The 20,249-nt window shown below is 42.7% G+C and overlaps 1 protein-coding gene across 3 annotated transcripts in view; it reads right to left on the reverse strand.

The window, feature by feature from the left end:
- The window catches only part of LOC126986591 (dipeptidase 1-like), a 337,773-nt gene that overhangs the window by 177,603 nt on the left and 139,921 nt on the right, over positions 1-20,249 (reverse strand). For all 3 annotated transcript variants that reach the window (XR_007739832.1, XM_050842852.1, XM_050842853.1), the window contains exon 5: positions 2,493-2,504. Coding sequence is in view for 2 of the 3 variants with exons in the window: in XM_050842852.1 (XP_050698809.1) it covers positions 2,493-2,504 (12 nt within the window). In the remaining variant the exon portion in view is untranslated. The remainder of the gene's footprint in view (positions 1-2,492; positions 2,505-20,249) is intronic.

Genomic DNA, 20,249 nt, shown 5'->3' on the forward strand with positions numbered 1-20,249 from the left:
TGTAGCAGCGACGGGCCAAATTTGTGGCTTTACCGTGTAGCAGCGACGGGCCAAATTTGTGGCTTTACCGTGTAGCAGCGATGGGCCAAATTTGTGGCTTTACCGTGTAGCAGCGACGGGACAAATTTGTGGCTTTACCGTGTAGCAGCGATGGGCCAAATTTGTGGCTTTACCGTGTAGCAGCGACGGGCCAAATTTGTGGCTTTACCGTGTAGCAGCGACGGGCCAAATTTGTGGCTTTACCGTGTAGCAGCGACGGGCCAAATTTGTGGCTTTACCGTGTAGCAGCGACGGGCCAAATTTGTGGCTTTACCGTATAGCAGCGACGGGCCAAATTTGTGGCTTTACCGTGTAGCAGCGACGGGCCAAATTTGTGGCTTTACCGTGTAGCAGTGACGGGCCAAATTTGTGGCTTTACCGTGTAGCAGCGACGGGACAAATTTGTGGCTTTACCGTGTAGCAGTGACGGGCCAAATTTGTGGCTTTACCGTGTAGCAGCGACGGGCCAAATTTTCGCCATGAAATAAAGCCCACAAAATTGATGATGCATAAACTGATCCCAAAAGCGTTGATACATATTATGAAATGGTTTGCGTGAGTGATGATTTTTTCTCATTTTTCTCACTTTAAGAAACATGTTATAATGTAAGTCGAGTAGGTGCGAGGCGAATCAACATCGGATTACACCTGAAAGCACTGACACGCGTGACTTTTTTCAACATTACAGGAAGAAGGTAAGTAAACATTATGCAAAGAGATGGACAAAGAGACGCACTGATTGACTGGAAAGCGTGAACCAATATGTAAGTGCGCGGGTGTAGTGAACTAAGGAGATGAAAATGAGTAGATAGTTCAGATTCTGCCACGCTGGGACGAAGGAACCAAGGCAGCCGATGAATCAAACACACACACACACACACACACACTCCCCTAGCGCTCCGGAGGAATATAAAAGAGGTGCATAAAATAAAACATAACCAAAATGTAAATGCGCGGGTGTAGTGAACTAAGGAGATGAAAATGAGTAGATAGTTCAGATTCTGCCACGCTGGGACAGAGGGAACAAGGCAGCCAATGAATCAAACACACACACACACACACACACACACACACACACTCTCCTGCACCTTCCCCATTAACCACTTCATCTTCTTACTGTTCCCTTGATAAAAGAAAATGACTTAAGTAGCAAGAAAACATTTGGCATTAGTAGGGCTATTAGTGTTTCGAGGTATGCATCAACCGTGAATATACACCAAACACCCAGGCAGAGCAAATGAACCACACATAAAACGACAGATAAATAAATAAACATACAAATAAATTAAAAACATTGGAAAGAAAGGAGATGAATAAAGAGGAAGAAAGGAAAGGAAGATCGTAATGGATGTAGGGAGATGGAAAAGGAGAAGGGATAGAAAAAGAGGAAGGAGGAAGCAGTGAAGGGAGATAAAATAGATAAAACCATAAATAAAGACCATTGGAACCCATCATAGACCAATTTCACCAGTCCCCATATCCCAACATGAACATTACTATTTCTTCCGGCTCTCCAAGTGTAAATTAGAAGCTCCATTTTCTTCTCTTCATTCTCTTTCCCTCGGCCTGCACCTGAGCCTTGCCGCCGCCGCTCAAGACGAGAGGGAAGGAAAGAAAGAGTCGTTAAGCGCCACTCGTCTCGGGCTCAGGTGGGCGCCGCGTACCTGCCTTACGTATACACCTGGCGAGCGGTAATGACAGGTGTGCGGGGGGGAGGAGATGGATGGAGGAGGAAAAGGAGGAGGAGGAGGAGGAAAAAGTTGGAAAGTTTCGTTTAGTCGGCGCAACATCTGTGGTCATATGCCGGAAAGAGACAGAAGGGGAAGGAATTATAGAAGGAAACAGATCCCAGGAGACGGGACACAAAGGAGGAGGAGGAGGAGGAGGAGGAGAAGAGGACGAGGTAAGGATTTGAAAGAGAGAAAAGAGATAGACAGAATGACAGACGTACAAAAAGACAAACAGACAGACAGACAGACACCCGAGACAGACAGACAGAGACAAAAACACAAGAAACAAAAACAAACAAGCGGACATACTGACAGATACATAGACAGCTTGACAAAAAAAATAGATATACACACAAACTAACTCTCTCTCTCTCTCTCTCTCTCTCTCTCTCTCTCTCTCTCTCTCTCTCTCTCTCTCTCTCTCTCTCTCTCTCTCTCTCTCTCTCTCTCTCTCTCTCTCTCTCTCTTACCCCCCATCTCTCTCTCTCTCTCTTACCCTCCTCTCTCTCTCTTACCCTCCTCTCTCTCTCTTACCCTCCTCTCTCTCTCTCTTACCCTTCTCTCTCTCTCTTACCTCCCCTCTCTCTCTCTCTTACCCCCCTCCCCTCTCTCTCTCTCTTACCCCCCTCTCTCTCACTCTCTTATCCCCTTCTCTCTCTCCCCTTCCCCCCCACTGGGTACGTTACCTTTCGGGGACGAGAGGAGCATATCGCACACACGTACCTAGCCAGCCGCCTGTCGGGAGAGAAGGGGAGAAAAAAAGTGAGCCGAGGAGGACGGAGCGTAGCTGCGTTGAGGGAATATTAAGACGAACGAGGAAAGTACTGGACGGAGGATGCGCTGCTGGAAGGGGAGGAAGAGGGAGGATGGGGGAGGGAGTGGAAGGTGAAGGGAGAAGGAAGGAGGAGAGGGAAAGAGGGGAAGAGAGGAAGGGAAGCTGCAGTAAAGGAAGAAGGAGAGGGAGAGAGAGATAGGAAGAAGGAAAGAGGGAGAAGGGGGATGCTGCAGAAAAGGGAGAATTAGGAGAAGTAGAAGGAGGGAAAGAGAGAAGCTTGAAGGTGGTGGTGATTGAAGAGAAGTCGGTACAGCCAGAGAGATAGAGAGAGAGATGGATAGAGACAGAAAGTGAGAGAAATGAGAGGAAGAGGGTGAACGATATAGGGAATTGGAAAAAAGAAAATGAAAGTGAGAGGCAGAGGGAATGTGATGAATGGAGAAGAGTTTGTACAGTCAGCGAGAGATATGGAGACAGACAGAGGGAGAAAGGAAAAGAGAGGGAGAGAGGCAAAGGGAGTAGGAAGGAGAGAGAGGGAAGAGAGAAAGGAAGAGAGAAGAGAGAGAGAGAGAGAGAGAGAGAGAGAGAGAGAGAGAGAGGAAGAGAACGAGAGAGAGAGAGAGAGATGAATGGGGGAATGGAGAAAGGAGAGAGGAAGAGGGAGATGGTGATAAAGACGAAAGAATAAAGACAGGAAGAGAGAAAAATACAAAAGAAGAGAGAGAAGAGGATGAAGGCTAGGGAGGAGAGAGTAAGGAAGAGATGGAGAGTGATATGTAGAGGTTTTTGGTGAGGACATCAGACTAATGGTACTGATGGTGGGGGTGGTAGGGACGGTTGTGGTGGTGGGGGGGGGGGGGCAAAAGAGGAAGACACAGTGGGGATGTAAGACGTAATAGAGATGAAGCTTGGGAAGATTATATTACGTTGGTGAACACTAAATAAGGAAGGGAGGCAAGACAGTGGCCAGAAGGAGCGAGAAGGCCGGAAGGAAAACGAGACAGGCGACAAAATAAGGAAAAAGAGGAAAATAATGAAGTGAAACGGATGAATATAAAATCACAAAAAATATAAATGAGAGAAAAGACAAAAAAAAAATATCACAAGGCAAACACATTAGACGCATCGCAAAAGTTATGATTTTAAGACGAAACACAATCAGATTCCTCCTTGTGAAAATATTATAGAGGTGTTAGATATAATGATAGAACACGTTAGGTAATGAGATAGGTTAGGTTAACATCGAAAAGGTTACGTTAGTGAGTGGGTTTGGTTGGGAGAGGTTGGATTAGGTGCGGTTAGCTTATGGGAGGAAAGGTCAGGTTAGGTCTGGTCTTTAAACTTGGTTGGGTTTGGTTGTATAATAATGTAAAGTTGCAATTGGTTTAGTTTTTTGTTTGGTTTTGTTTTGTTTGGGTCATACTGGGTTGAGTTGACGTAAGCTGGGTACTGTGTTGTGTTGTGTTGAGTCAGATTAAGTTACGCAAGACAAAACAGATGAATACATGTTCTTCCATACTCATCAGTTTCAAAAAGATATAAAATAGACATTAATACTGATAACTTGATAAATAAAAGTGAATATAGCAAAAGGGAGATGTTTAGAGTATGAAATAATTGTTTTCAGAAATACGAGTGGTCATTAAATTTATTGTGCTTTATACCTGAGAGAGAGAGAGAGAGAGAGAGAGAGAGAGAGAGAGAGAGAGAGAGAGAGAGAGAGAGAGAGAGAGAGAGAGAGAGAGAGAGAGAGAGAGAGAGAGAGAGAGAGAGAGAGAGAGAGAGAGAGAGAGAGAGAGAGAGAGAGAGAGAGAGAAAGCTTATTACCGAAGAGCATTCAAATCAATTAAAAAAAATAATGTGAAAATGTTTGTGATTTATTAAAAAACGAGTCGGATCAAATGGTTTACATGAGTGCAGTTGAACACACACACACACACACACACACACACACACACACACACACACACACACACACACACACACACACACACACACAGAGACAGACAGAGACAGACAGAGACAGAAACAAACACAGACAGACAGAGAGAGACAGACATAAAAAGACACAGTAAGATACACACCTACACCAATCTGGCTCCCCCCTCCCCACACACACACACACACACCATGACCAGCTTCTCCTCCGCCCGTCAGCCAGCGCCGCCCACCCATCCTCCTCAAATCCTTCTATTAATGCCAGCGATCAGTAATTCTTCTCCTTTCGACGTAAAGTTTCGGGAAAAATCCTTGGTACGTCGCTCAACCCTGCCCTTTGTGGCCGTGATGGGAAGGTCTTGTTATTTCCTCTGTTTTTATGGTTCGATATAGAAAGTCTCCTTCACAAAGAGCTTCGAGAATTTTATAGGCTGGAGGGTTTATCAGATTTCTCCTTTTTGATTGAGTTGAAATATTTCTCATCATTCTGTCAAACGTATCTATTTTTTTTCATCCGGTATAACAACCATGGTGGGGAAACTTTTTTATTCTTATTTTATTTTTTATTCGTTATTTCTCTAAGTTTTCCTCACTGATTGACATTTGACTTGGCGGCTCGATGGTAAATGTCTACTTTTTATTTTTATATATTCAAATGTATTACTCTACGGATCATACAATTAACTTTTCAATCCTCAATCTGGCCTTCATTTACTTTCTTTTATATCAAAATGAAATAGTCTACGGATCATGTTATCTTTTCGATTACTACGTTCCCTTCATTAGACTGTTTACAGTAGAGGATGCAGTTCAAGAGCAAAGCATATATGCAAATTTATTACTCTACGGATCATACTATTCACATTTCAATCCTCAATCTGTCTTTCACTTACTTGCTTATGTATCCAAGTGTAATAGTCTACGGATCTTGCTATTATCTTTTCAATTACGTTTCCTTCATTAGTAAGTTGGAAAGTTTCGTTTAGTCGGCGCAATACCTGTGGTCATATGCCGGAGAGGGACAGTAGAGGATGCAGCTCAAGGGCAAAGCAATAATAAATAAATAAATAAATAAAAAATAAATAAAAAGAAAAAGTCAGAAATACACTGTAACAAATTCAGAAGAGCAGTTAAAAAAAAAAAAGATCGCTCAGCTGCACTTCACATTAACTCCCACGAAAATGAGGACTTTTTTCAACTATATTCACAACTTAATATTTTGATCGGTATTCTTTCCTGTGCGTGCAATTATGTGATATCGTGATTCTACCATAACTGATTGTTTCTCGCTGTGTCATGTAATCTGTCAGTGACCTTTCCCTCCCGGCAGGTCATTACAGGTCAGAGACATTCATTTACTGTCTCTCATCTATAAAAGTATCTCCCATCTCGACTCCCTTTGACTTCTGTGCATGTTATTATCTCCCTTAATGGTCTTATCTCAATCATTTTATTCGTTTTTCGTCATGTTGTCTGTCACTCACCAGTCCGTTCCGTCAATTCGTTAGATGTTCGATATGGAGTTTAAGTGTGCGTTTTTATTGTTCTCATTGCGATTACCTCACTTTTTTGCGTTCACCATCCTTCCTTCCTTTCATATGATTGGCGGTGAGCGGGGAGGCGAACGATAACTTGCTCAGATACGTACATTTCGATATAACTTTGATGGGTTTTTTTACTGTTTCCACTGCGATTAGCTCACTTTTTCCGTTCAATATTCTTCAATAATTCGTATGACAGCAGCGAGAGGCAAGACGAACGATAAGTTGGTCAGATATGTACATTTCGATATAGCTTTGATGTTTTTTTACTGTTTCCACTGCGATGACCTCACTTTTTGCGTTCAACATTCTTCCATCTCTCGTATGATTAGCGGTGAAAGGGAAGATGAACGATAACTTGGTCAGAAACGTACATTTGGATATAGCTTTGATGTTTTTTTTTACTGTTTCCACTGCGATGACCTCACTTTTTGCGTTCAACATTCTTCCATCTCTCGTATGATTAGCGGTGAAAGGGAAGACGAACGATAACTTGGTCAGAAACGTACATTTGGATATAGCTTTGATGTTTTTTTTATTGTTTCCACAGCAATGACCTCACTTTCTGCGTTGAACATTCTTCCATCTTTCGAATGATTAGCGGGGAAAAGGAAAACGAAGAAAGAACAAGTCCAAATACGAACATTTATATATATTTATTTCCAGTTTCCTCTCTTTGATGTATAGCTTTATCATTTTTTTTCCTTTTTTTCCGGAGCGTGTTTAATCCCTTCCTTTCACATCCCGGCTTTATCTGATCCGTTTTACCGTCGTCCTGCGCCGTCATAATGTCCCTCACTTCGTTCTTCGCTTCTCCGTTTCGTCCCGTCTATAAAAAAGGGTCGAGTGTACGGTGGTTGTGATAACGTTTTCTTTAATTACGATATATATTTTCTTCTCTATATTTTCTTCTACATATTTTCTTCGTTTTTATCTTTTTTTTTCATGCGGCGAGTGGCCATAAAAAACGCCTTCCAATAAGTCCAACATTTTTTTTTTTTTTTGTCCATTTCCTGTCCGTAAAAAACGCCCCAACTACCACCTCCTCCGTATAGACAATTGCCTCATTTTATTCCATTTTTACTATCATTATTTTCATTCCTCTTACATCATTACTATTTGCATTGGGATTACTCATTTTGGCATGTAAGTGTCGCAAAGATTATTCATTAATACTTTTACTTTATTTTCATTACAATTCCTTATTTATTATCACTTAACATTCTCCTCACATATTTCCCTTCCTTGTTATCTGTATATATGGATTGCAATGAACTTTTGTCACAGTTTTCCTTTTAATTACATTGTTTTCATTATCTTTACTGCCATCGAGAGTTCCCCATTTTCTGCACATGTCATTGTTTTTCCCGTTTTCGTTCTTTCCCAGCGTGAGGCGGCGCGGCACGGCGAGGGAAAAAACACTCGGGTCCAACACGGGGCGAGGCATGGACGTCCTTCTCTCGACGGACCCACGCCATTCATTTTCTCACATTTTCACTTTATTTATTTTTTTCTCAAGAGCGAGACAGTTCACAGGACGCTTAAGTAAGTTATGGGGGGAAAAAAAACCTGTCAGCTGCAGAATAAAGAAAGAAAAAAAAGATTCTGGTGACATTTTTTGAGTTTTTTTTTTTCTTGTTGATTTTCAGTGTTCTTCATTGCATTAGTCATTCATATATTCTTGTAGAGTTTCGATGTTTATAAGAGGAAAACAAACTGCGGGAATTATTTGATAGGTAGGAGACATTTCGGCATTTTGTATGTTAATCTCAGAGGCTCAACATTAGCTTATCATCTGTTTTATATATTCTTGTCTAGTTTAAATGATGTGTTCTGAAACCTGTCAACTACGGGAATTATTTGACAGGTAGGAGATATTTCGGCATTTTCTATTTTAATCTTAGAGGCTCAACATCAGCTTATCATTTGTTTTATATATTCTTGTCTAGTTTAAATTATGTGTTCTGAAACCTGTCAACTACGGGAATTATTTGACAGGTAGGAGATATTTCGGCATTTTCTATTTTAATCTTAGAGGCTCAATATCAGCTTATCATTTGTTTTATATATTGTCTAGTTTAAATGATGTGTCCTGAAAACTGTCAACTGCGGGAGCCAATAAAAATTCTTCATGAGGTATTTCAGCTTTTTCCTTTGTTTTTTCATTTGTTTATAATTGCCCGCGTTCAGCGCTGAATCACCCATTTATAACTCTTTGTCGGCGCCGGTAATTATCCCTCTATGCAAGGCGTCGCTTACCGAGTCATTTATTTGAATTACGCCCTAAAAGTCTGTCTGTGCTTGAGTAACTTCATTATTTTCAACATTTATTTACAGACGAAATTACTGCCGGGTTTCCTTTTCCTTCTCGCCTTCATATTTTAGTAATTTTTCCAGATTTTCCATCACTAATTTTACTTTTTCATTACAATCATTATTTTTTTGCACAGACGAAATTACTGCTTGGTTCCCTTTTTCTTCTCGTCTTCATATTTTAGTAATTTTTCCAGATTTTCCATCACTAATTTTAGTTTTTCATTACAATCATTATTTTTTTGCATAGACGAAATTACTCCTTGATTTCCTTTTCCTTCTCGTCTTCATATTTTAGTAACTTTTCAGATCTTCCATTACTACTTTTACTACTTTTCCATTACAATGACTATTTCTTTGCACATAAGTTGCTCACATATTATTTTTCATTGATTTTTGTACATGGTTTACAATAATCTAACCTGGCCAGGCATGGATTAGAGAGGAGAGGATTTTTAGTTTCTTTTACGTCATTTTATCTCCTCAAATTTTCATCCTTGTGGTGTTGTGTTTGGCCGCCAGTCGTTAGTATGAATCACGGGCCGGGGAACGCACTGCAAGTCACCCGCGGGATACAAATTAGTGCCTCGTTACGCTTTGAACCTAATGACCGTCTCTTACGTCACACCCCGCATATTGTCCCTTGTGATGACGCGTTCAGCAAGTCGTTATTATGAAGCATGAACCAAAAGTATGTGCTACACCTCACTCTTTGGATATTAGTGAGTATTTCCTGAGGGTTTGAACAGGATGAGATTCGTTTTCTCTCATTTTGATGTTTAACTACTTTTCTCAATCGTAAACACACTTTTCCAGAATTAGCATGCGAGAGACGAATGGATACAAAGTTAGGTTTTAAACAGAAGCCATTTCTTTCGTTGGTTATTTTTTGTGTGTTCATCTACTTTTATTACAAGACACACTTACATCCATCCGCCCCCCAACCCCTTCACCCCCTAAGCTCATATAACTAACCATGGAAATACTAACACAGCCTCTACGAAAGCCTTATCAAATGTGGGTGTGTGAGCCCCCAAACCCTTGAGAAAACGAGGCATAAGGACGAGTAGCGGTGAAGCGGCGTTGGGGATCTTCAGAAGGGCGCCCGCTGAGCCACCTATAGAGACAACCACGTGTTATTGCTATGATTTATCTCCCTTGAGCCGTAGAAAGGAGAGAAGGATATTACTTTTTCTTAGAGTGCGGACCCGTAAGTTTTTTATGGGGGAAGGGTGGGGCTAACAGGACACAATGGCAGCCCTGATATTAGCTTTTTCAATGTGTGTGTGTGTGTGTGTGTGTGTGTGTGTGTGTGTGTGTGTGTGTGTGTGTGTGTGTGTGTGTGTGTGTGTGTGTGTAAAAGGCCAGCGTATCTTACTTTTTTTCCAACAAGATGATATTAAACTAGCCTGGATATCATTTCCTCATTTTCATTACACTTTTCAGCATTAAAATTTTAGGCGGAAACTACAAAAAAGCTGAATGTGAGTGTTTTTTTTATTTTTTTTTACCTGTCTTTTACGTAGCGGATCCAATCAACGTGTGTGTGTGTGTGTGTGTGTGTGTGTGTGTGTGTGTGTGTGTGTGTGTGTGTGTGTGTGTGTGTGTGTGTGTGTGTGTGATTCATCGGCATCGTTCAAGTAATGTTTCTGTTTGCTTTCCGCGATACAGTGACCAACCCGCCGAGTGCTCTTGACTCGTTCACGGTACTAAACTAGCTCTCTCTCTCTCTCTCTCTCTCTCTCTCTCTCTCTCTCTCTCTCTCTCTCTCTCTCTCTCTCTCTCTCTCTCGCTATTGGCCTCCACCTGCCTCATCTGCATAGGTAAACGGGGATACCTTCACGCCAACCGTACTTAAAGGTGAGATTTCGGATGTTGAAAGTGAGGATAGGGAAGGGAAGGGAAGAAGAGAGGAAGAGGAACAGAAGAAAGGAGAGAAGGAGGGACAGATAAGATAGACGAATGGAGGATAGCAACGAAGAGAATATAAGTAATGGAAGAGGAAAATGAAGGTTTGAGAAGAGACAGCATAAGAGGAAAGGAAAATCAAATAAGGTGAAAAAGAAGAAAGTTAAAGTAAGGAAAGATAAGAGGAACATTTGTTTTCCAGTGTATTTTCAGAGGTCCCTAAAGTGTGTGTGTTTGGTATCCACGCCCTCTGCTACACACGAGCCACGCCCTCCCCTCTCCACTCCCACCCCCTCCCCTCCACTCTCTCTCCTTCTTTACCCCCTAAGCGCGCCCTCCCTTGTCCTTGTCCACCCACACCCACGCCACCTCCACGCCATATATCCCCTTGCAAACGAACCACGCCCTCCAGTCTCAACCTTCCCCTAGGCCTACACCCCTCCATACCCTGCCAACTCCTTATACTGCCATTTCATCTCCATTCTGATTTGTTTTTGCAGAGAATGACAAGTGTTTTTTCTCTTTTTTTGTCGCTTTTAGTGTCTCGACTTAAAAAAATATTAGTTTCGCCGTTTATGACAACAAATCGTATATATTCGCACCATTACGAGTTTATGATACGTGAGAGTTATGAGTATATGGGTGTTTCGGATCGTGTCTTCAGAGTCGATTGAAACACACACACACGCAAAAAAACACAAGCACAGACATACCATTTTCTACTTCCCGTTGCCTCTTCTTCTTTTACCCTTTCTATCCTCCTCCTTATTTCCTTCCTTCCCGCTTTCCTACATACACATGGCTTTTTTCTCCTTCTTTACATCACAAACACACACAAAAAAAAAAGACACCATTTTCTACTTCTCGTTACCTCCTCTTCTTTTACCCTTTCTATCCTCCTTCTTCTTTCCTTCCTTCCCGCTTTCCTACATACACTTGGCTTTTTTCTCCTTCTTTACATCACTCACACACACACAAAAAAAAAACATACCATTTTCTACTTCTCGTTACCTCCTCTTCTTTTACCCTTCCTATCCTCCTTCTTCTTTCCTTTATTCCCGCTTTCCTACATTCACATGGCTTTTTTCTCCTTCTTTATATCAATCAAGGGGCATCTCACCTGTTCCGTCTCGAGTACTTTTCAAAACTGTCTCACGTTCTACATTTCCACGACTTGCAATTCGCCTCCGATGATGACGATGATGAAGGCAGCAAACTCATATCTCCCGGCACCGCTCTGTGTTGCAAGGGTCGAATGCGAGGACGATGAAGGAAGAGTTTGTCCTCGTTAAACAAGAGACCAGGTGGCGCGTGAAGGTGTGTCCCGGCCCAGGTAGATTCCAGTGCACCTGCTTCCCTTTCCCACGCCCTGTCCACGCCTCCACCTCTTGTTAGCCCTCTTCTCGTCCACCTCCTCCTTTTACAAGCATACCCAGTCCACTCCTCCTCTTACTAGTCCACTCCACCTTCTCTTGCTAGCCCTGTCTACTCCCTCCTTCTCTTGCTAGCTTCCTCCACCTCCTCCTCTTGCCAGTTCGACCCAGTCCACTCCACCTTCACTTCAGTCCCACCCATTCTTTCCCTCCACTTCTCACTCCTGTTCCCTTCCACTCCCCACTCGCCACCACCCAGTCACTCGCTCCCCACCTACAACCCCCTCCCCTGCCAGCTCGTCACGTTGCCATTTCATCTCCATCACGGCAATTGCTGTTATGGCAGACTTTATTGCCTCCGCTCTTGGAAAAAAAAAAAAAATGCTATTCACTTTTCCGGCTAGCGTGATTTGATGACACCTGACATTCTTTTTTACTTTTTTTTCTGTGCCCTTTGTAATCTCGCTTTCCATTAGAATATGAATAAAGTATAATGTCATGCGCGTAAGTTTAGGGTCAGACGGAGAGACAAAAGCAGCAGGTTTTGGAGTGACCTGCGCATTTGATCGATAGAGTTCAAAGGAAAATAAAAAGAGGGAACAAAATAAATGAAGGATGAAAATAAAGAAAATGAATTAAAAAACCGACAAAGTGAATGAAAGAGGAAAATTAAAAAACAATATATAACAAAAAATAACGGGAAAGCGTTTACAGAGACGCCGAAAGAAGTCAGTCAGTGCGAAACGCGAACACGAAAAAAAAAAAAATAATAATAAAAAAAAAATAAAAACGGGAAGGGGAAAGCGTAGAAAATGGGTGAAAAAAGTCTATTACGTTTCTCCCTTTGACGCGCGTAGCCGTCCCGGGGAGACTAACGAGGGAGGGGGAGGAGGGGCAAGGGGGAAGGGAGATGGTGGGACAAGGGAGGAGGGGGGGAAGGGGGAAGGAGCGGGGAGAAAGTGGGTGAAGGGGGAGGGGAGGTGGGACAAGGGAGGAGGGGGGAAGGGAGAAAGGAGGACAAGGGAGAAGGGGGAAGAGGGGAGGGGAAGGGAGAAGGGAGGGAAGGGAGGAAGGAGAGGCGGGGAGGGGGGAGGGGAGACCAGACAAATCTCCCTCCCACCCTGACTATATATACACACACACACACACACACACACAAACACAAACACACACACAATCAAACTCCCCACACCTTCCCCTCTCCCCTTCTCCCCCCTACCCCCTTTGACAACAGGTGCATAGGCCCGTAACCAAGAGCTGTATGAAGTGAATAGAATGGTGGAATGTGCTGAAATAGGCGCTAATGGGTTATGTTATGTTATGGTATGTTATGGTATACTATGGTGTGCTATGTTGGGTTGGGTGAAATTAAATTATGTTGTGTTGTGTTGTGTTATGTTATGTTATGCTTTGTGGATGTAATGTTATGGTAAGTTAAGTATGGTGTTGTGTTATGTTATGTTATGTTTTGTTATATTATGTTATGTAATGTTATGCCATTTTCTCTCTCTCTCTCTCTCTCTCTCTCTCTCTCTCTCTCTCTCTCTCTCTCTCTCTCTCTCTCTCTCTCGGCTGCTTGCTGTGGTGGAGTGTTTGTCTGTTTGTCTGTGGTGTGTGTGAACGGCATCAAAATCCAGCTCTCTTGTAGGTTTTCAGTGTTTAGATATCTCGTGTTTGTGTGTGTGTTTGTGTGTGTGTGTGTGTGTGTGTGTGTGTGTGTGTGTGTGTGTGTGTGTGTGTGTGTGTGTGTGTGTGTGTGTGTGTGTGTGTGTCCGCGCGTGAACAAGGAGGCAATCTTGCAATCTTTCCACCGCGTTGTAATCACAGTGTTTATTCCGGGCATTTTTCCGCTGTTTTTGGTGCACCGTCCGCGTCCTGCAATGGGTGATGGAGCTTTGGGGGAGGGGGAAGGGGAGGGAAGGGAGGGGGCAGCGTATGGGGCAGCGGGGAGGTAGGGGGCGGGGCGGACATGGTGGCTTGGTGATGAGGCGGCTGGCTGCTGGTGTAATAAACGCTGCGGAGGGTTGTTTGTTTTTAGCACGCTGGTGTCGCCTGACCGCCCATTAACCATCAACGGCGTGTAATATAACCTTGGCATAAGCTTCCGTTATTGGCTGCGGGAAGAACAACGGCGGGCGCTTGCTTTTTTTCATCTTTTTTACCTTTTCTTCTACCGTGCTTGTTGATGCCTGCCTGTGTTGGTGGGCGTGTGTATGTATGTATGTATGTATGTATGTGTGTGTGTGTGTCGTGTCCTGGCTTTCAATACGTGTCTGTCCGCCTTCCGTCCCTCCCTCGGCGCCGCGTGATGCAGCCTCGACGTAAGCTCCGTTATTAGCGCGGCTTTTGGCGGCATCAACAACAGCACCGGGGACGATCACTTGCTATTTTTGTCCCTCCGTGTTGACGCCGCGCAGGCCTGGAGTTTTCACCTTTTACATTTCTTCATTCTAATTTAAGCGGCAAAATAAAGCTATGTGTGTGCTTATGTATGTATGTATAACTATGTATGTGTGTATGTATGTGTATGTTTGTAGGTTTGCGTGTATAAGGAAAACCCACAACACGATGGTCCACGGCATTAAAATAGAAAGATTTGTCGTCCGCCCCTGTTTATATAATCCATGTGGTGAATAATGGAGTATATGCCTACTTGTCTACTACTTGTTGCATATATATCATTCGAAATTTGGCGGGAAAATATTTACAGGTCATGTTTTGGAGAAGCATTGGATATCTTAGTACGAGTATCTACCCGTCTTGCTGTTCCATATACTGTATACTCGCAAATTGACGGGAAAATCTATAAGGAACTACATAACCACGTACCTGCCTACCTGTTTACTCGCTGTTGCATATATACTATTATTCGAAATTGGACGGGATATTGTTTGCAGGTCGTGTTTTGGAGAAGCATTGGATATCTTAGAAACTACCTGTCTTGCTGTTCCATATATACTCGCAAATTGACGGGAAAAGCTATAAGACTGCATAACCACGTATCTGCCTACCTGTTTACTCGCTGTTGCATATATATTATTCGAAATTTGACGGGAAAATGTTTGCAGTTAGTGTTTTGGAAATGCGTTGGATAACTATTAATCTATTTGCCTGTTTGTTTTATGTATATTATTTGCAGTATGACGGAGAAATGCTTGCAGTTCGTGTTTGGGAAAGGCATTGAATAACTATTAATCTATTTGCCTGTTTGTTTTATGTATATTATTTGCAGTATGACGGAGAAATGTTTGCAGTTCGTGTTTTGGAAATGCATTGGATAACTATTAATCTACTTGCCTGTCTCTGTTTCAAGTATATTATTTGTAGTATGACGGAAAAATGCTTGCTTGTTTGGGAAAGGCATTGAATAACTATTAATCTACTTGCCTGTCTCTGTTTCAAGTATATTATTTGTAGTATGACGGAAAAATGCTTGCTTGTTTGGGAAAGGCATTGGATAACTGAGTATCTATCTAACCCTCTCTTTTTTTTCCAGTAAAGGAAGCAGCTCAAGGCAAAAATAAATATATAAAAAGTCCCGCTAATCACTGCTCCTATAGAGAAAGAAGAAGTGAGTGGCCGAAAGACAGGTCAGTTTCGGGTGGACAGGTGTCTTGATACTCCATATATATTTGTAGTCTGGCGAAAAAAGCTGAAAGGCATTGCAGAACTAAGTATCTATCTGACTGTCCAGCTCATCCATCTATATTCGCAATACAACGATAAAAACTAATTTGTATGCTGACTACTGAATCTAAACCTCCATTTACCAATCCCATCTACACGTAATTGGATGGAATAAACACTGTACTTCATTTCCTAAAACAGCATTCGAGTCTAAACTTCTGCCTGCCATTCCTATCAGTCTCTCCCATCTACCCTTTTATCAACCTTCCCCATCTACACGTAATTTGATGGGATAAACACTGTACTTCATCTCCTAAAACAGCATTCGAGTCTAAACTTTTGCCTGCCATTCGTATCAGCCTCTCCTATCTACCCTTTTATCACCCTTTCCCGTCTACACACACGTGATTGGACAGGAAAGAAAATAGTCCCTTCATGCGAGACGAAAAGCTGAACGGATCATTACAGAGAAAGAAGCCGAGAGAGCAAGGCAGAGAGGGAAGAAAAGAGGAAAAAACGAAACACGGGTATCATTCTCGTGTTGATTTTCAGGACAATGGGAATCACGGGTGAAGTATATAGGATACAGGTGTGTGGGGGGGGTCGCAGGGGAGGACGGGTCTCAGGTAAAGGTGGAAGGGTGATGGGGTGAGGGGGGGCGTGCGTGAGGCTACCCGAGTGTTACAAGGGTGCTGGGAACAGAGATTGTGTTGTACTACGAGCGAAAAATGGAAATGTTCATGTTTTCATTTGTTTGGAGATGAGGCGAGTGTATGTGTGAGGGAGAGGAAGGAGATGAAGTTGGAAGGAAGGAGTAAAGTGGAAGGGAAAGAAAACGGAGGCAGGGGAGAAGTGAAAGAAAGCAGGCAAGAGAAGCGAGATGGTAGGGAATATATTTTAAGGGAAGGAGAGGAAAGTAATGGAATAGGAAAGGAAAGTATGATGTAAGAGGATAAGAAAGGGCAGGGAAAGCGAGTGAGGAAACGAGAGAAAGCAGGAAGGTGAAGTAAAGCAGAAATTAACGATAGAGAAGTGAAGAGGTGGAAAACAAGTAAGCATGAAGCAGAAAATAAAGGAACGAGGTGAAAAAGTTATATGGAGAGAAAGGAAAACTAATTTGAGGCGACGCAGAATGATAATGAAGAGACAGAGAAACTTTAGCAAATGAGAGAGAGACAGAGAGAGAGAGATAGAGAGAGCATCAGCTGGGCGTGTTTATGATTTTTGAGACATATTAATCATGACTTTATTATTTTTTCTTAGTCTCTCTCTCTCTCTCTCTCTCTCTCTCTCTCTCTCTCTCTCTCTCTCTCTCTCTCTCTCTCTCTCTCTCTCTCTCTCTCTCTCTCTCGTGTCCTAATTTGCTGTGTATCATTTTTGGTTCAACTTTATATTTTGCTAAGATGGAAAGACTCATCTGGCGAATGTATTTTTCTTTTCCTTCTTTTTATTTCGTATTATTTAAGAAAGAGAGAGAGAGAGAGAAGGAGAGAGGGAGAGGAAAGGGACGGGGGGAAAGAAGGGGCAAGAGAAGGGAAGAAGGAAAGAAGTGGATGGGAAGGAAAAATGGAGAAGGAAAAGGGAGGAAAAGAAATGAAGTATGAAGAGGAAGAGGGAGAATGGAAAGGTAGGGAAGGGATAGGGGTGGAATAAATGAGAGAGAGAGAGAGAGAGAGAGAGACTGACTTCCCTAGTGTTCCAGATAGGATTATTCTTCAAGATTACTCCCCTTTTAAAGTTGCTCTCTCTCCTGGCGTGAGTGTTTCGTTTTCCTCTTAAGTCAGTTTCAGTCTCTCTCTCTCTCTCTCTCTCTCTCTCTCTCTCTCTCTCTCTCACAGAACCCTAACGTCTTTTTATTCGTTAAGAGAGAAATTGAAAAGTGAACTATTGGGTCTTATCACCTCGTCTCTCACTCACTCACTCTCTATCTATCTATCTATCTATCTTCGTCGCGCCAATCCTTCCTGCTTGCCCGGATACAGTGCCTAAGGGATTAGATCTTGATAATCTCCCACCCCCAAACGCTGCGCCTCACCCACCCCTACATCCCGAGCCTAATCCTCCTCACACACACACACACACACACACACACACACACACACACACACACACACACACACACACACACACTTCCTAGTATTCAAATACTCTCAATGCCTCACTCTTATATCTTCATACTGCACCTCCTCACCCTTAAACCTTCCCCCACACGCTGCCCCTCATCAACCCCCCTACACCCTGAGCCTAATCATCCTCACACACATTTCCTAGTACTCAAATAATTTCAATGCCTCACTCTTCCTACCATTCATACTGGACCTCCTCACCCTTACACCCTCCCCCTCTTCTCCCACCCCCACACGCTGCCCCTCACCTACCCCCTTACACCCCGAGCCTAATCCTCCTCACTCCCACATCTCCGCAAAGTAAAAATCAACTGTTGGTAAGTTTTGGCCTCAAGGCACGCGACAAAAATATGGGTGGGAGGAAAACTCACGCCGTGGGAAGGTCAGGCAGTCAGGCGGGGAAGGATTTACCGTGAACTTGCATATATAAATACATAAATAAATAGATAAATCAGTAAATAAATAACGTAGACATCCACGTATTTTACCTCTTAATTACACTTTTCTTGGTCTATCTGTGCTATACTATTAACAACCCAAAGAAAGAAAGGCAGAACGAAAGAAAAAAGAGGGTTGGATGTTGCCATTAACCCGTAAAAGCGGCTCATGGATAGATCGTAGGGATCGGTGCCTGGTTGACTGATATTACCGGAGCTGACATCAAGGGAAAGGATTGGAAGAGGCAGCTTGTAGTATGAGCGTGTCACTTAATCATAGTTGAGTGCTACGCTGAATGTCGTGTCAAGAGTGTCCTGTCATACGTGTTGTTATAGAAGAGAAAGAAGAGAAAGGAGAGAAAGAAGGGAAAGTCGTTGAGAAGAGAAATCCTTAAGTATCGAGTAGCGTTTTTTCTTCTTTTTTTCCTTTTTTTGTGCCCTTGAGTTGTCTCCTTTGTTGTAAAAAAAAAAAAAAAAAAGACAGTCTCCGGTCCAGACAGTAATAAGCGTTCGCTCTTGTTCCGAGTCTCGGTTTCCTATTGATGAGCTTAATCGTTTTAAGTCAATAAGTATTGTAGCTAATCATTAACTCTCTCTCTCTCTTCTGATTTATTTTATTTTTATTTTATTTCTTCTTTTCCTCCTCTTCCTCTTCCTCTTCTTCTCCTTCTCCTTCTCCTTCGTCTTCGTCTTCGTGTTCTTTTTTCTCTTTTTTTTTCTCTTTGTCTTCTTCCTCCACCTCCACCTCCTCCTCCTCCTCCTCCTCTCACCTCTCCCTCATTTCTTTATTTCCCTCCTTTCTTTATTTTCTTTCCTCTTCCCTTCCACATTTCTTCCGCCCTTCTATTTTTTTTCTCTTCTTTCCTTTCATCCCCTTATCTTTATTTAGCTAATCTCTTTTTTTCATCTATTCCCCCGTTTCTCTCATCCCCCACTTCGTCTTCTTTTCCTTTCCTATTCCTCCTCCTCCTCCACCTCCACCTCCTCCTCCTCCTCCTCCTCCTTCGCATTCACAGACCTCCATTTTTCTTCCCTAACAGTAGTTTCTTTTTTACATATTCAATCTCCCTGCAATTTATTTCCTTCTTCTTTTCATTTGTTTCTCCTTATTCCTCCTCCTTCTACGTTTCCTCCACTCCGTTCTCTTTCTTCTTCTCCTTCTTCTCTTTCCTTCCTCGTCTTTGTGTTGCAACCCCCATCTTCCTTTAATCTATTTCCTCTTTCTCTTTCTCTTTTCAATCTGCTTCTTCTTGCCTCCTCATTCTCTTCCTCCTACGCCTCCTTCCGTTCACTCCTTCGACTTTTCTTGTTTGTTTTTTTCTCTTGTATGTTAATCTCATTTGCTTATCTTCATTTCTCTCCTAATCATCTTTCTAGTTTTCCTCCTGTTCTATACACCTCCTTTCCTTCTCTCCCTCCTTCTCTTATTTTCTGCCTATATCAATCTCATTTGCCTTCTTCTCTCCTTTTCATCTTCCTTTCTCTCTTATTCCTCTTTCTAGTTATTCATCTCCTTCTCTTCCTTCTATACATAATTTCCTTCGCTGCTTTCTATCTCTTTTTTTCTCCTAATTCTCACATCATATTTGCCTCTTCTTCCTTTTCATCTTCCTTCCTCTCTTCTTTCCCCTCCTGGTTCTCATTATCCTCCTCTTCTCCCTCCCTTTTCACTTCCCTTTATCCCTTTTTTCCTCTCCTACATCTCATATCATTTGCCTCCTCCTCTGTTCATCTTTCTTCCTCTCTTCTTGGTCTTCTTGTTCCTCGTTATCCTCCTCCTTCTCCTCCTTATTCCCTTCTCTCCCCTCCTCCTCTTCCTCTCGTTTATTTATCCCTGCATCTCAATCTTATTTGCCTCCTCCTCCTTTTCATCATCCTCTCTTCTGTTTCTTCCTGGTTCTCATAATCTTCCTCTTCCTCCTACTCCTTTTGCCATTTTTTCCCCTTCCTTCTATTATTCTCTTCTCCCGTATCTCAATATATCATTCGCCTCCTCCTTTTCATCTTCCTTCCTCTCCTCTGTCCGTTCTTAGTTTCCCTTTTCCTTCTACACCTTATTCGTTTCTCTCTCCCTCTTTTCTCTCAATCTCATTTGCCTCCTCCTCCTCCTCCTCCTCCTCCTCATTTTCCTTCCTCTCATCTTGCTCTTTCTGTTTCTCGTTTTCCTCCTCTTCCTCTTTCACTTAACTCCCTTATTTCCCCTCCTACTCTCCTTATTTTTTCTCCTACATCATCTTCCTTCCTCTTTTCTTGCTCTTCCTGGTTAACGTTATCCTCCTCCCCCTCCATCTCCTCCTCCCCCTCCTCCGTCTCCTTCCGTTCATTATCACAACTTTCAGCATTTCCTCCACAACGAAAAGACAAAGTCCCACTCAGCAGGAAGCGTCGCAAGGACTCTCACGAAAAAAGTTCACAACACCAGATGAAGAAATTGCAGCGGAA

This window comes from Eriocheir sinensis, chromosome 62 (assembly GCF_024679095.1).
Source record: "Eriocheir sinensis breed Jianghai 21 chromosome 62, ASM2467909v1, whole genome shotgun sequence".
Taxonomy (NCBI): domain Eukaryota; kingdom Metazoa; phylum Arthropoda; class Malacostraca; order Decapoda; family Varunidae; genus Eriocheir; species Eriocheir sinensis.